The 17,188-nt window shown below is 47.2% G+C and overlaps 1 protein-coding gene across 1 annotated transcript in view; it reads right to left on the bottom strand.

Moving 5' to 3' along the window:
- The window catches only part of tango6 (transport and golgi organization 6 homolog (Drosophila)), a 25,297-nt gene extending 8,297 nt beyond the window's left edge, over positions 1-17,000 (bottom strand). The window contains 18 exon segments of the mRNA XM_068739407.1: positions 65-178; positions 453-604; positions 1,048-1,206; positions 1,283-1,340; positions 4,210-4,632; positions 4,780-4,923; positions 10,683-10,886; positions 11,001-11,127; positions 11,212-11,233; positions 11,236-11,381; positions 11,526-11,638; positions 11,802-11,869; positions 12,314-12,476; positions 12,877-12,983; positions 14,915-15,050; positions 15,258-15,374; positions 15,901-16,541; positions 16,873-17,000. Coding sequence (XP_068595508.1) covers positions 65-178; positions 453-604; positions 1,048-1,206; positions 1,283-1,340; positions 4,210-4,632; positions 4,780-4,923; positions 10,683-10,886; positions 11,001-11,127; positions 11,212-11,233; positions 11,236-11,381; positions 11,526-11,638; positions 11,802-11,869; positions 12,314-12,476; positions 12,877-12,983; positions 14,915-15,050; positions 15,258-15,374; positions 15,901-16,541; positions 16,873-16,924 — 2,946 coding nt within the window. The 5' untranslated portion in view covers positions 16,925-17,000.
- Between the last annotated feature and the right edge of the window lie 188 nt (positions 17,001-17,188).

Here is a 17,188-nt window from a genome sequence, read left to right on the forward strand (position 1 = left end):
GTATGTGTGTGTGCGTGCGTGTGTGTGCGCGTGTGTGTGCGCGTGTGCGTGTGTGTGTGTGTACCTGGGTCGTTCTGTCGCTGAGGCCTCGGATCAGGACGGTGATGACGTGGACAGCAGCTCTCCTGACCTCTGCTTCCTGCTCGGTCTTTATCAGAGCTGTTAGACAGGAGCTCAGCTGCACACACACACGCACACACACGCACACACACGCACGCACACACACACACACGCACACACACGCACACACACACACACACACCTTAATATAACGGTGCTATTTAACCTGATACTTGTTTTCCACACAAAGCCTCACACAAAACCAGAACTAAACAGATGGCGTAATCAGAAAGGCGTCTGGCTCTCGGTTCGCACGCCACCGACACGCCTTTAACGGCGCCGACTCCTCCAGCGGGATCAGAACGGGTTCCTGCCAGCATGTGCCGTCCCACCTCTTGAGCCAGGGGTCCGAGGGCGTAGTCCAGCCTCTGACAAAGCTCGCCCAGGTTGGACAGACTGCTGGCCCGTACACTTCGGTCTGGGTCCCGGGTTCCTCGCAGGAACACCCCCACGAGAGGACGGCCCAGATATGGAGCCAACTCCCCTGGAAGAGAAACAGAAGGCCAAGCGTTCAGTCCCGACGTACATCTGAGATGACCTGCAGCGCAGCGATGGAGCAGCAACGGTCAGAAGATCCTCATCCAATCGTCGATGACGCGGAATATCTTTCACAGAAATGGAAATGCTGGGGTTAAAGATTTAAAAAAGGTTTACCATGAAAATAAATGCTGTAATCCTTCTAATGTCAGGAGACACGCCTCTATTATTACAAGTTTAAACTGTTACCATGGAGACAAAAGAACTAAAAATGACTCTAGACCCATCTCATCCAGCCGCTGGCTGGTCGAGCAGCTGGACGGACCCCTGTGGTAGTGGGAGCACTGGGGGCAGTAACCCCCAAACTGGGAGAGCGGCCCCAGCGCCCGAGATCTCCATCCAGAAGAGCCCCGTCCCAAGCCCAACCCCACCCAGTCACAAACTGCCCACCCAGAGCTCTGCTGGCCCTCATCAGGACTTCTCCGACTTTGAGGCGGGTTTCCAGGGAGGTCTGCTTGTTGGCCGTCGGAAGGGAGGAACCATGTTGGAAGTCTTTCAGGAGCCTTTCCAGAATCCTTTCCGGATAGGAATCGGCCAGCGCAGCCAGACCTGAGGGAAGTTTACACTCAGTCAAGGCGCCGGTTCAGCGAGACGGGCGGCGTCAGCAGAGCATCATCAAGCGCACCTTGAATGGCCGACAGGTAGACGAACGAGTCTTCATGCTCCAAGTTTTCTTGGAAAAGCTGGAATGGAAAATCAACATTATTAATCCACAGAAATACTCAGCGCTGTACTTCAGCAGTATTTTTGGAGACAGCTCCTCCATGACTTTGTCCTCCAGAACCAAAGGGACTCAGTGATTTATTTTACCCCAGATTCTACCAGAGGTCCTTGAAGACGCTGCTTTGATCGGTGACACAGCGGGACGCAGGGACGCTTCTGATGACAGGGAATACTCGACGAGACACGGGGACCCAAACCTCATTAATAAGTCCCGAGAGTGCAACACAGACCCCTTTGAACCTTTCCTGCGGGGCGAGCTTCAGACACCTCATTCATTATAAATGCTGTCCTCCAGTGTCCTGGAGGACAGCAACGATACCGCCGCACGCACGTCCCTGGCGCACACACGCACACGCTTCAACCGAGCAACTGGACATCTGTGCCAAGAAGAGACACCCTCAAGGCATTCCTGTGAGACGTACGGCAGACAACCTGTTAACATTAGGACACCGATATCAAAGCGGCAGTCTCACCGCGGTGCAGGCAAGCGCTATTACACGGGTTGCTACCTTTCCAGAGAGATCAACCTTTAATCTGTAAAGCAGTGGTCCCCAAACTACGGTTTTATTATCATTTTCCTTTCCATACAACATGAGTCGCCAGTGGGGGATCAATAATGGTATTGGGTGCATTTAAGAGGGTCATTAATTCAATCTTTTGTTTCCTAAAAATAATATTGATAGTAAAGAATATATTAATATTCTGAAGAAAAGCATTCTTCCTTTCATTTGGGACAATTTTAATGATGATCACGTACGACCAGAAAGTTAATGTTCCATGGACTTTGTTTCTGTGACGAACCCGGAAAGGGTTATTTAATTATTTATTTTATTAATAGTGTTATTATTTATGTTATTAATAGTGTTATTATTTATGTTATTGATAGTGTTATTATTTATATTATTAATAGTGTTATTATTTATTTTATTGATAGTGTTATTATTTATATTATTAATAGTGTTATTATTTATATTATTAATAGTGTTATTATTTATTTTATTGATAGTGTTATTTATTTTATTAATAGTGTTATTATTTATATTATTAATAGTGTTATTATTTACTTTATTAATAGTGTTATTATTTATATTATTAATAGTGTTATTATTTATATTATTAATAGTGTTATTATTTATTTTATTGATAGTGTTATTATTTATATTATTAATAGTGTTATTATTTATTTTATTGATAGTGTCATTATTTATATTATTAATAGTGTTATTATTTATATTATTAATAGTGTTATTATTTATTTTATTGATAGTGTTATTTATTTTATTAATAGTGTTATTATTTATATTATTAATAGTGTTATTATTTATTTTACTGATAGTGTTATTATTTATTTTATTAATAGTGTTATTATTTATTTTATTGATAGTGTTATTATTTATATTATTAATAGTGTTATTATTTATTTTACTGATAGTGTTATTATTTATATTATTAATAGTGTTATTATTTATATTATTAATAGTGTTATTATTTATTTTATTAATAGTGTTATTATTTATATTATTAATAGTGTTATTATTTATTTTATTGATAGTGTTATTATTTATATTATTAATAGTGTTATTATTTATATTATTAATAGTGTTATTTATTTTATTAATAGTGTTATTATTTATATTATTAAGTGTTATTATTTATTTTATTGATAGTGTTATTTATATTATTAATAGTGTTATTTATTTTATTGATAGTGTTATTATTTATATTAATAGTGTTATTATTTATTTTATTAATAGTGTTATTATTTATATTATTAAGTGTTATTATTTATTTTATTGATAGTGTTATTTATATTATTAATAGTGTTATTTATTTTATTGATAGTGTTATTATTTATATTAATAGTGTTATTATTTATTTTATTGATAGTGTTATTATTTATTTTATTAATAGTGTTATTATTTATATTAAATAGTGTTATTATTTATTTTACTGATAGTGTTATTATTTATTTTATTAATAGTGTTATTATTTATATTATTAAGTGTTATTTATTTTATTGATAGTGTTATTATTTATATTATTAATAGTGTTATTTATTTTACTGATAGTGTTATTATTTATATTATTAATAGTTATTTATATTATTAATAGTGTTATTTATTTTATTGATAGTGTTATTATTTATATTATTAATAGTGTTATTATTTATATTAATAGTGTTATTATTTATTTTATTAATAGTGTTATTATTTATATTATTAATAGTGTTATTATTTATTTTATTAATAGTGTTATTATTTATATTATTAATAGTGTTATTATTTATTTTATTAATAGTGTTATTATTTATATTATTAATAGTGTTATCATTTATTTTATTGATAGTGTTATTATTTATATTATTAATAGTGTTATTATTTATTTTACTGATAGTGTTATTATTTATATTATTAATAGTGTTATTATTTATATTATTAATAGTGTTATGTATTTTATTGATAGTGTTATTATTTATATTATTAATAGTGTTATTATTTATTTTATTGATAGTGTTATTATTTATATTATTAATATTGTTATTATTTATTTTACTGATAGTGTTATTATTTATTTCCTGACTTTTTCCTCTTGTTATTTGTTGGCTGTCTGAAAACAATAACGTCACACTGTTCCTGTGCAAACTGACCCCGGCCCCCCATCAGAGAAGGGAGGAGTTTGGGGACCCCTGCTGTAATGGATATGATTGGCTGAACACTGGACATGCTGCGTGGCTCATCTAAAGACGGTCGCTGGAGAGACACAAAAAGGAGGCGGGCTTCGCGTCCCCCCGTAAACGACAGCCACGTTGTTGCTGAGCGCTGCACCCACCGTGAGGAGCTTCTCCTGAGCCTGAACAGCTTCTGGATCTCGTTTCTGAACCATCTGGGTCAAGCTCCTCAGGGCAACCGCTCTGGTTGGCACGTCAGGGTCACACGCTTCCAACAGCCAATCAGAGAAGGCTTTAGTGGTGGTGGCAGAAGCCCCCCCTCCAGAGCGCGTTCCTGATGCAGGACGCGGGCTCCTCTGCAAGTCGCTCGATTCCGTTTCCGGGTTTTGAGTTTTCCGATGCACGGCGTCTCCGGAGGGCCGAGCAGCAGTGGCCACGCTCTCCGGCCGGTAGGCGCCATGAGTAGCAATGACAGCCCTGAGGCTGAAGGCGAGCTCCCTGACGACCCCCTCGGCGTGCCTTTGAGACAGCGTGTCCAGCGCCGGAAGCAGCCTGGACATGGAAGCGTAGTCCTCGGCGCCGGTCTGGAGTTTTACAGAGGAGAGAAGAAGAAGCTGTCCAGAGAAATCGCTTCAGTCGGACTGGATCTGAATGTCCCAATGAGACAACCCAATGAGACGCGCTTCCGGAGGAACCAGACCTCCGGGAGCAGGACGTTCCCCCGAGAGTACCTGCGGTCCAGACAGCAGCGCCGCCGCCAGGCTCATCGCCAGGCTCAGCATCTGACTATCCACTGGGCTCACAGAGCCCGGGAGCGCGGCTCGATCCAGACCCACACAGGCCCTCTGAAGCAGGGACGACAGGAAGTCCGCCACCTGGGAAACAGGCACAAGAATAACGACTGGAACAAAGTTGAAGCTTCATGAACAAAGCAAGACAACAATAGAATATCCAGACGTAGCCTCAGACCAGAACCTCCGTTCAGCAGATCCGGATCGCTCTCAGAATTAAATGGGATCCAAGTTAGACCGAGGCCCATCTTCACATTTGTCTTCATCAAGATCCATCCAGCAGTTTTCCCGTATTCCTGCTAACAGACAGACGGACTCCTGGGTGGAGGTAACGGACCCGTTGATGTGGAGTCGGCTCGTTACAGATCTCTGTCTCTAATAGTAAATGTAAACGGTGCTGGGATAGAGACCCCCCCCCCCTACATGACTGCATCAAATTCCATAAACATCTGTCAATCAACCGAGATGTTGAGGAACACATTTTGAAGCTCCATTTACTACAATGCTAACGAAAATGTCAAAGTGATCCGGAATCCAGGATCAACACCAAAATCTCATCGGCTAGATTCTAATCCGCTAGATTCTAATCTGCTAGATTCTAATCCGCTAGATTCTAATCGGCTAGATTCTAATCCGTTAGATTCTAATCGGCTAGATTCTAATCCGCTAGATTCTAATCGGCTAGATTCTAATCGGCTAGATTCTAATCCGCTAGATTCTAATCGGCTAGATTCTAATCGGCTAGATTCTAATCTGCTAGATTCTAATCCGTTAGATTCTAATCCGCTAGATTCTAATCGGCTAGATTCTAATCGGCTAGATTCTAATCTGCTAGATTCTAATCCGCTAGATTCTAATCCGCTAGATTCTAATCGGCTAGATTCTAATCGGCTAGATTCTAATCTGCTAGATTCTAATCTGCTAGATTCTAATCTGCTAGATTCTAATCGGCTAGATTCTAATCGGCTAGATTCTAATCCGTTAGATTCTAATCCGCTAGATTCTAATCGGCTAGATTCTAATCTGCTAGATTCTAATCGGCTAGATTCTAATCGGCTAGATTCTAATCGGCTAGATTCTAATCGGCTAGATTCTAATCTGCTAGATTCTAATCGGCTAGATTCTAATCTGCTAGATTCTAATCTGCTAGATTCTAATCTGCTAGATTCTAATCGGCTAGATTCTAATCGGCTAGATTCTAATCGGCTAGATTCTAATCGGCTAGATTCTAATCTGTTCCTGGTATCATTCCCAACATTTTCATCCAGATCCGTCCGTAACGTTTGAGCCTGGGCTTCTGTTAGGGATAAAGTCTCTAACATTGTTGTAATAATTTTTAAACGCATCGAAATGAATCAGGCAGAGGCACGGATGCTTTTTCTCTGTCGCAGCCAAGACCGGGTGGTCTGGCACGCTACTCCAAACCAACTCTGTTCCGCTTTCCGGAACTGTTTATTTATCACCTTCGTAGCTCCACCTCTTGACCCAGTGACATCACAATACCTTTAGGGGGGGGCAAACATCGCTGCCCACCAGATGGGACTGTTCTACACCTAACAGTTACATTACATTGAAAATTGACTCTAACAGTCCCTCCTGTATTTTCATTGTAAAACTGTAACATTCTTCTGGTTTCTACAAAACATTCAGTGTTAACTAAACATGCTTGAACTAAACTATCAGAAAACAATCACAGAACAAAATCAATACAATCAAAATCAATACCTGAGCTATTACATTCATGATCTGAGTTCTTACATTCAAGATCTGACCTGAATCAGGGAGGAAGGCGAAAAACCCGTATTTTGCATAATTCTCCTTCAAATTCAAACTTCTTTCAGACGGGAAAATTCCTTCCAGATCCAGCCGGCAGCTGCGATCATCTTACAGACCCCCAATCCAGGCATTTTAACAATCCTCCTAATACAATGTCAAACATCTCATTCATCGTCAACAAGGAAAACAAACATGAAAAAACATAAAATCCAATCAGTACAAAAACAAACAACATTCATTTCCACAATCCAAATGTTACCATCTCAAACCCTTTATTCACAAATCCTACGTTAGAGCTTTACCGATGTTTCTCCTAGTTTGAATTACTTTAATATTTTACCAGCATTATCTTCTCTACACTGAAATTTGAAAACAGTGACATGATTATTTTATCTTTATTGCTCCAAAGTTTTAACACATCTGGAACATTCTGAACTCTAAATTAAATTATTACAATGTCTATATTATGTTATGGATGGATAATCCTAACAATCTTTTACTGTCTTATTAACTCAACTTGTCACTATAATTTAGCTACTTTTACTTACTCTGTTAACATCAAAAGGCATATGCTTGTACACTTTTACATTGCTGTAGACTTATTACTTCTATTTTAGTATAATTGTTAACCTATCTTTCTACTAATTTTATGCCTATTGGAATATCAACAAATAGCAATGGTTTAGTTAAATTTAGTTTATGAATTTAAATCTACATCCTACTCATTAGTGTTATTTGATCTATTTTAGGATTCTAATTGCATCGTACGCTTCTCCACTTAATCATAAATTACTGACAGTTGCAATTAATATAGCATAACGATACCAGGTGTTGGTTAACTATTCCTATGAAACTCTCCTAATCTGCATAGATTACTTTATGACGTTCTTCTAGTCACACATCTCTAGACAAACATTCAAACAGATTACACTTTGGGAAATGCAAACTGTTCTCGGTGTTAAGTCAGTCTGGTTGTTCTCGTTCCTTGTCCATCAGCAAATCTTCTTGAAAGTGATTCAGCTTCACTGTCAGTGTTCTTGTCCACCTCTCTCTGATCAGACTTCCTGTCTGCATCTCTGGATCAGTTTGGCAAGAGACGTTTCCTCCTGCAGTGCAACGGATGGATTCAGGAAGAACTCTGGATGTTCACGTCTCGTTGGTGTCGTCAGCATGACCCTGAGTGGTCCTCCCTTCCTCGGTCCGGACCGTCTGCTGCTTCCTGATGGTTTCCATGAAGACAACACCAAACACGCTCTGTAGATTCGCCCTCCCTATGCTTGTCTGAGATGCTCCTGTTGAGGGCGCCATGTGTCGGCTGGAAGGTTCATCGCCTCCAGTCCGTCAGGCATCTCCTCTGCTGTTGTCTGAGATGTTCCTTCGACCGTACAGCGCTTCCGTCGGCTGTCGTTTCTGCATCACAGCTTAGCAGTCTCTCCTGGTGTTCCTGGAGCTGCTATCTGCATTCGCAACTCAGAACAAAACACATTTCTTTATTGACACACGATAAAATCTTTGAACCTCTTCCTTCCTTCATTTCACGTTTCACTATTGAGAACCCATATGTTGACTGAGAGATTATCTGCTCCCAGTCCAGTCCGGGATCCCTCCTGCTATGGTAGAAAAAGCATTAAATTTACATGTTATATTCACAAATGTCAAGTTCCCAATTCACATCTGAATTGATTCAAGTCTGTCTCTAGTCGTCTCATCTTCCTTCAGTCTGAAGTCATTCTTTAACCTCTTTATCTGTCTTGTACCGTAGTCAAAAGTCTCTTTAGATGTGTGCGTGTGTTTGTGCAATTACCTGTTCACCGTTGAATCAGCATCCATTATTTTAGATTTTATTTAGATCCTGAGATTACCTTAGTTTCTAATTAAACTGTCTGTTCTTGATGACTCCCTGTGGCTCGCATTCCACAGAGTCATAAAAGTTGGGGGGGTGATCTGGTACATCCCCATTCCTGTGTTTAGCTAAGCAAATGGTGGGGGACGAGTAGCTTCAAACCTGTCCCAAGACTGAGCAGACTTGAGAGGGCCCTTCTCATTTCCACTCAGCCATAAAAAGACAGGCATTCAGTCAGTCGTCCTCCTTGAACCCACCATTTTGTGATTTTACCTCCACTATGCTGATCTGGGGTTTTGTTAAAAGGCATTAGATATTTTATTTTTATTTATTTTTAATTCTGTGCAAACACTTTGATCTTGTCTTGGTCACCATCCTGGCGTCGTGGCCTGCCTGTGGTCTCCATGCAGCGTCATCCGATGCCATGTGGCATGTCTTTGTCTCTTGTCTGTCTTCACCATCCAGCATTCCTTTGTCTCCTCTTTTTTCTTCTCCTCAGCTTCATCTTCTTACATCTCCTTCAACCTTCTTTGTCTTCCAAAACTTTCTCAAACAAAAGGTGTCTCCAGAAAGATTTGCATAACAATGGCTGTGCCGTAGAGTTTAGCTACGCTCTCACAGCACAGGCATGGTTCTGTCATGCTAATTTGGAATTCACAAAGACTTTTTCTGCTTAAACCTCCATTTTGTAGTTGTCCTGGCCTCCATCTTGGAGCTACCATGTGGTCTCTGCATGCTGTTTCTCCATGCCGCTCCTTTGTCTCTTCTGAAACGCTCAGAACAATTTTTACACATCATATTTCTTACGTTACATTTCCAACACTTACCACATTCTGGTTTCTTTTCCTCAACTTAGCTGTTCCTCCACACATTCTCAATACTTTCCATATACTCACCAGTTCCTGCTTCTTCCTTCCGACGTTCTTCTCCACTCCATCCAAGCGACCTTCTCAATCCTTCTTAAATCTCCTCCATCATTAAACATCCTCTCGTACTTTAATTACTAAAACATCACTTTTTCCTTCTTCTCTGATAGAAATAATCTATTTACAAACAATCTACCTTCCTAGATGTTTATCTTCAACTGGGAAGTTATCCCCCCTTGCACGAATGTCCAGTCGAGGCCTGCAGAACTCACTGAGACATTCTGCAATCCAAGTTATCCTGTTGCTCACGATTTTTATTTTAGTTTTTTATAGCATGCTATTTTATGTTACAGTTCCCCATGTGCTCCTCTGCTTAAAAGCACCATTTAAGCATCCATACAAACATACATACACACGTTACTTGTTGTTACATTCAATGGCCATGCTCGATTTAGGACTCGTTCTACGCGGCCCAAGGCTTATTATACTTTAATAACCTGCTTCCTGCCTGTCTGTTTCTAGAGCAGGGGGATTAAGAAGAATCCGCTTCCTGCCTGCTCTAAGAACAGCCGAGATTTATGACCGCTACGGATCAAGGGCTTATTCGCTGATAACCCGGATTTAAGAAATCTCCACCAATTTCTATGGCTAGCGTAAACGCCACCAGTTTTAGGATCTATTGACCCAAGGGGTATTCGATGATAACCTAATTACTCTTCCACAGATAACGTTTAAGACGAAACCCGTATACGTAACCGACAAGCACGCGATGCGCGCGCGACCTCCATTCTCACTCATTCACACACATAAACATCTTAAATCCTACTTACCTTCGTCCATCGATGCGTATTTCCCGCTGTTCTTCCGTCACACGGATCTCCCGTCGGACCGAAACGTGAACGGGGCCTTCTCCGAGGACCCGCTGCGTTGCCGACTCACCATCGCCATGCCTGCGCAAAAACCGCGTGCGTCCGCGCTCCTGCCGCAAGTTCCGGACCGTGGATTCACGTGATATTGGATTCGTACTGTACTGTAATACATGCTACTGTGTGACCGTACTTGTACTCTAACATTCTATCTAATAAATATATTCATTCATTCATTCACAGGGATCCTTTTTCTCTGGCGCAGCCAAGACCGGGTGGTCTGGCGCGCTACTCCAAACCAACTCTGTTCCGCTTTCCGGAACTGTTTATTTATCACCTTCGTAGCTCCACCTCTTGACCCAGTGGCATCACAATACCTTCAGGGGGGGGCAAACATCGCTGCCCACCAGATGGGACTGTTCTACACCTAACAGTTACATTACATTGAAAATTGACTCTAACAGCTTCCCATCGGCCACACCTCCACCTCACCTGCGTACTGTTTCTGAGCAGCACAGTGTGATGTAGAGACTCCACCATCACGGACACCACCTGAAGCAGAGCGAGTCTCCGGCCCCGTCTGGCAGCCCTCCCCACCAGCTGCTGCTCTACCTCTAGAAGCGTCATGGCCGACACGCCCAAATCTTCTTCATCTTCCGTCTCATCCTCTTCTGCCGTCGTCAAGCTCGTCAACTCCTGCAGAAGAAGCAAGGAAATAGTGGAACGTCCACAGAAAGGGCAAAAGCAAAACAGCTGCAGTGAGGACTGAAAGGAACGTCCGTAGAGAGGCTGGGCGGAGCCACGTTTCACCTGCAGGAGGTGCAGGAAGAAACGTCCGGGCAGGTCGCAGTCGCTCATCTCAGCCAGCGTCTGGATCAGACACCGGAGGCTCCGCTGCTCACCCACCAGCTTCTCGTACAGAGCCTCCTCTTCATCGCTGTGAAGAGAGGAAGAGAAGAGAAAGGGGCAAGTAGGCAACCGGATTAAGGCGTGGCCAATGCAGCGAGGACAAACCAGCGACCTGCAAGCCTCTCTGAAGACGCGCTCACTCCTCCCTCACTGCCCGGGACGAAGAGGAGGTCCAACGCCGCCGTGTCCTCCCGCAGGCCCGAAAGCTGCAGCAGCGTCGACACGGCGTCCGACGTCTCACTGTGTCTCAGGTACCACAGGAGAATGTCCTTACAGGGGGCGCTGCAGCGCACGCACACACGCACACACACACACACACACACACACACACACACACGCACGCTGTGATCCACACGAAAGCGCCGCTATCTGGGACATATCACAAAGTCCTTCAACGACAATAAGACACACGCAGCCGAGACTCACCGCAGGTGGGAGACGTTCTGCATGGTGAAGCAGAGCAGCGTGAAGACAACAGGAATAACTTGTTCCAGAGATTTGAGGAGAGGAGCTGAAGGACTGTTTCCAACCGCCCAGATCTGACAAACAAGCAGCAGAGAAGTAGACCAGACAATATTTATTTCAGTTCAGTTCACAGCTTCTGTTCGGTTTGCAGCAGTAACACAAACACAACGCACAGGACGACAACAGTAAAAACAACCCCCCCCCCCCCCCCCCCCCCCCCCCCCCGAGCACCCTCACTTTGTACACGTCCTCGACACACTGCGTCAGCTCCCATTCCTCCACCGCGGCTTGGGAACGATCCGCGTCTGTGAAACACACGCACACACGCGCGCGCACACACACGCACACACGCGCGCACACACACACACACACGTTGGTGTCCGACTGAGGAGCTGCAGCTCGCAGGAGAGAGAGAGATCAAACGCGAACCCATCATCCTGCATCGGTCAAAGAGTTCTTCCTGCTTTCTCATCGCTATCTGATATTATCTATTATTCAGTCCTTTGGTTTCTGAGGCACTCGAGGGGAATCCAGGAACAGCTAAGATTCAGAAGTCTAAGATTCCAGTTGTTCCTTCAGGCCTGCTGCGTCCAGATCAGAGGGAGGCGTCTGATGAGATCCAAATACAGATCCAGATCTGCTGGAGCTGATCATGCAGATTGATCTAGAAGGCCGTGCTGATGCCTTTGATCTAGAAGGCCGTGCTGATGCCTTTGATCTAGAACGCCGTGCTGATGCCTGTTACTGACCGGAGGCAGCGGTGCAGCGGTGGAGAGGCGACAGCAGCGGAGCGAGCAAATGCTGCTGGGCGAACATCGGCCTCTCCTGCACCACCGAGAGCAACGCCCTGGTGGCCACGCGCTGGAACTGACGGGCCGCCAGCTTGTCTTCAAGGTGCAGGAGGTCGAGGATCTGGAAAACACACTTCTAATGAGCAAACAGTCGCGAGCCAACGGACGTCCTCGAGCTTTTATTTCACCGCCTGGACCTTTAGAGGAGGACAGATAGGACGGCGAACGCTGCGCCTGCAGGCGCATCAAAGAAGTCAATATTTTGGAGTCGTTACACGGAGACTGGAACATGAAGGCCACTCTTTGTTTACATGTTTATCATGACGGCTTACGGCTTATTAAAATCTACAACCCGGTCTCTCAATGATGACATCATAAGATCAGTCCAAAAAAAGGGCGTGTCAGATTTCTGCATTCAGTCCAGCGTGCCTCTGTATTTAAACACACAGCGTGTGTGTGCGTGTGTTTGTGCGTGTGTGTGCGTGTGTGCGTGTGTGCGTGCGTGCGTGTGCTGAGCCCACCTGAGGACAGACTTCTCTGTAATAGCTTTCTGCTGAGGACGACTGCTGAGGACAGGTCACCAGAATCTTGGCCACGCCATCACACTTCCTCCAGTCTGACTCATCTCCTGGAGCATTAGAGACAGGCGTGAACACACACACACACAACACGCACACACACACACGTTCCGTTCAGTTTCGTCTTTCCTGCCGAGGAGGTGACGCTCGTTCACGCCAGCGTCTCTGTCCGTCCATCCGTTAGCAGGATCACTTAAAACGTTCAGGACACATCGGGACGGACGTTTCAGGAAGTGTTGGACACAGATTATTCCGTGTTGGTGATAATCCTGGATTCTGGATCACCGTGAAACGTTCACTCCCACTGCTGTTCGTGGATTATTGTTTACGGCGGATTATTGACCGATGTTTATGGAATTTGAGACGATCGAGTCGGTGAGCGGTCTCCATCTCACCGCCGACTTTCATCCGGATCGGATCAGGACTGCAGATGTTATCGCTATCGTTCTAACGGTGGGGGTAAACTCGCGTTTCTGTGTAGATCCAGTTAGGAGGGGGGGGCGAGCTGCTTGGGGGAGGTCCGTGCTCTTTGAGTGAGTTCTCGTTCAGATATTTATGGAGCACGTTGACGTGGCGTCATCTCGATCACAGTTTTGTTTTATGTCGGTGACATCAGAGCTCATCTGGAAGGGTCCGAAGAGTCCTCGGATTCCTGCATCATCTGGATGTCTCCGTAAAGGCGGAGGACATTCAGGAAGTCTCAGCTGAAGAACTTCACTTCCCCCGTTCCCGTTTTGGGCGTGTCCAGAGCGATATCTTTGGATCTGCTCGTTAAACCACCGTTCAGATGGGACAGAGCGGGACACATCCGTCACAGGACACAGAGCGGGACACAGAGCAGGACACAGAGCGGGACACAGAGCGGGACACAGAGCGGGACACAGGGCGGGGCACAGGGCGGGACACAGAGCGGGACACAGAGCGGGGCACAGGGCGGGACACAGGGCGGGGCACAGGGCGGGACACAGAGCGGGACACAGGGCGGAACACAGGGCGGGACACAGGGCGGGACACAGGGCGGGGCACAGATCGGGACACAGAGCGGGACACAGGGCGGGACACAGGGCGGGGCACAGAGCGGGGCACAGATCGGGACACAGAGCGGGACACAGGGCGGGACACAGGGCGGGACACAGAGCGGGACACAGGGCGGGACACAGGGCGGGACACAGGGCGGGGCACAGAGCGGGGCACAGATCGGGACACAGAGCGGGACACAGGGCGGGACACAGAGCGGGGCACAGATCGGGACACAGAGCGGGACACAGGGCGGGACACAGGGCGGGGCACAGAGCGGGACACAGAGCGGGGCACAGATCGGGACCGGGACACAGAGCGGGACACAGGGCGGGACACAGGGCGGGGCACAGGGCGGGACACAGAGCGGGACACAGAGCGGGACACAGAGCGGGACACAGGCGGGACACAGGGCGGGACACAGGGCGGGACACAGAGCGGGACACAGGGCGGGACACAGGCGGGACACAGAGCGGGGCACAGAGCGGGACACAGAGCAGGACACAGGGCGGGACACAGGGCGGGGCACAGAGCGGGACACAGAGCGGGGCACAGAGCGGGACACAGAGCGGGACACAGAGCGGGACACCTGTCCACCTTCACTCCTCATTTGTTGTACTTGATATTGTAACATTTGTTTACTGATGAATAACTATTGATTAGAGTCGACAGTTTCTGGTTCGCTGCAATCGTTTGGCTCACGAAGCCCAAAGCAGCGCTTCCTCTTCCAGCTGTGTCACCTTTAACCGTCGGATTACTGCATTAATACACATAATTATACTACAACAAAGTAACAGGAAAATAAGCAGTCAGGCCTTTAAGACGTTCGTAGAACTGAAAGACATTTATTCGTCAAAAGCAGTTTTAAAAACCACCGTTTGAGTCGTTCAAGATGGAGAAATGCTGATTGAACTGCGTTCAGGTGATCGGATGAGCTCTCTGCATCCTGGCCCCTCCCACTCACCTGCGCCGCCGCCCAGGATAGCTCTGACCACAGCGCGGACGCCGTTAGGTTGCATCAAGCGATCGGACAGCAGCCGACCACAGAGGCGCCTCAGCCAGGCCGGAGCTGATCCCCGAGAACTTCCCGCTGCGCCAGGCTGGAGTGTGGGAGACACGCACGCACACACACACACACACGCACACGCGCACACACACACACACGCGCGAGGTCAGAGACCATGATGCAACACGGTCGCCGGGTTTCTAGCCCACAGCCTGATCCTGAATCCATCAAACGTCTCTGATTCTACGGTGATTCTGGTTTAGAGGAATCATTACTTTTTGGGCTTGGAACTCATGCCCACCTCAGCACCGCCTTGCAGGATGAGCAGCTCCTTGATAACGATTGGCTGGTACACCTTTCCCAGAAGGCCCTGAAGGGCCTCCGTGTAACGTTGACGCTCCTCAGCCGTGATCTGCACCTGGAGAAAGAAGAACAGAAACGAGGAGCGTCTTCCGGTCGGCTACCGTCCGTTAGCGCGCAGCGCCGGCTAACGCCGGGCCGGGCCGGTCCTTAGCGCGCAGCGCCGGCTAACGCCGGGCTGGACCGGTCCGTTAGCGCGCAGCGCCGGCTAACGCCGGGCTGGACCGGTCCCTTAGCGCGCAGCGCCGGCTAACGCCGGGCTGGACCGTTCCCTTAGCGCGCAGCGCCGGCTAACGCCGGGCTGGACCGGTCCCTTAGCGCGCAGCGCCGCTGACGCCGGGCTGGACCGGTCCGTTAGCGCGCAGCGCCGGCTAACGCCGGGCTGGACTGGTCCCTCAGCGCGCAGCGCCGGCTAACGCCGGGCTGGACCGGTCCCTCAGCGCGCAGCGCCGGCTAACGCCGGGCTGGACCGGTCCGTTAGCGCGCAGCGCCGGCTAACGCCGGGCTGGACCGGTCCCTTAGCGTGCAGCGCCGGCTAACGCCGGGCTGGACCGGTCCCTCGCACATCTGTCCAGATGCGTTACCTCGCTCTGCGCGCCCCTCCTCTCGGCCTGAAGCTGGCACAGCGCTGCCATCACGTCGCCCAGGTGCTGCGTGAACACCAGCGTGGCGAGACATTCCACCTCCGCCACATTCAGCAGGACGTTGGTGGTGGTGAGGAGGCGACGCCCCTCTGCCGGCGCGCCCTCGCCACAGACGAGGTTTCCCACCAAGCACCCAAACGCCGACCTCTGGGAGAGCGGCACCCCGACTCCTGCAGCCAGGTAGGGGCAAAGGCCCAGAGAGACCACAAACTGAAGAGCAGCCCCGACCGTCTTCTGCTGGGCGAAGCTGAGGACATCAGGAGGCAAGGGTGGCGCAACGTCAGCGGTGTGGCGCCGACGTGCGGGCGGTGCCGTGCTTCGCTGAAAACGTTCAAGCTCAACAGAAAGCTGTCGCGCCAAGGCGAGGAGGAGGAGGAGACACTCTTGGACGAAGCTCCACGCAGCATCTTCGGCGTCGCTGGAGAACCAGTCCGCCTCCGACAGCGTCTGGTCCCGCAGCCTCCTCGCCTCCTGGAGGCGGGGCTCACTCTGAAGCTGCTCCAGCAGGGAGGCCCGGTTGGACCGCAGCGCCGCCGACAAAGCGTCTCGCTGTGAGGCCCGAGCATCCTGGAGCAGCGACCCTGCAGAGAGCGACACGGGGAACGGGTCGGGTCGGGGTCAGGGTCCGGGTCGGGGTCGGGGTCAGGGTCGGGGTCGGGGTCAGGGTCCGGGTCGGGGTCCAGTCTCATTAATACAGCCGCAGCATTTATTCACTGTTTAAATACAGCGTAACGGAAGCAGTTTCTGTTGAGACGGTTTGGTAGCGATGATGATGATGATGCTGATGATGATGATGATGATGATGGTGCTTTAGTTTCTTCTCTTGCTGATAGGAGTCCGAATAAACCTCCTTTCCACACTTTCGTTTTTTTGTTATTGTATTTGGTAAAATAATGAATTTTATAAACTCACCGTGTAGCGGCTTCGTGAGAACATTTATGGCTGAAAGTGTCGCTGCAGCCATTTCCCCCGTTACCGGATAAACTACTTATATAAAAACCTCTTTACGTTAAAAACAACACATTCCCAACGAAACCCGCACGCCACGCACAAAACGCCTCACAGCGGCGCTTACAATATACGTCATCATGACAGGGACGTCGGGAACCGCCCTACTCGGTCTCTGATTGGCTGGGTGAAGTTTACCCACATGTACGATTGGTTAACGCAGCCTCACGGTTAGAGCGGGCGGTGCTAGTTCAGCACGGGAAGCTGCTGGGTTACTGTG

Source organism: Brachionichthys hirsutus, chromosome 5 (assembly GCF_040956055.1).
Source record: "Brachionichthys hirsutus isolate HB-005 chromosome 5, CSIRO-AGI_Bhir_v1, whole genome shotgun sequence".
Taxonomy (NCBI): Eukaryota; Metazoa; Chordata; class Actinopteri; order Lophiiformes; family Brachionichthyidae; genus Brachionichthys; species Brachionichthys hirsutus.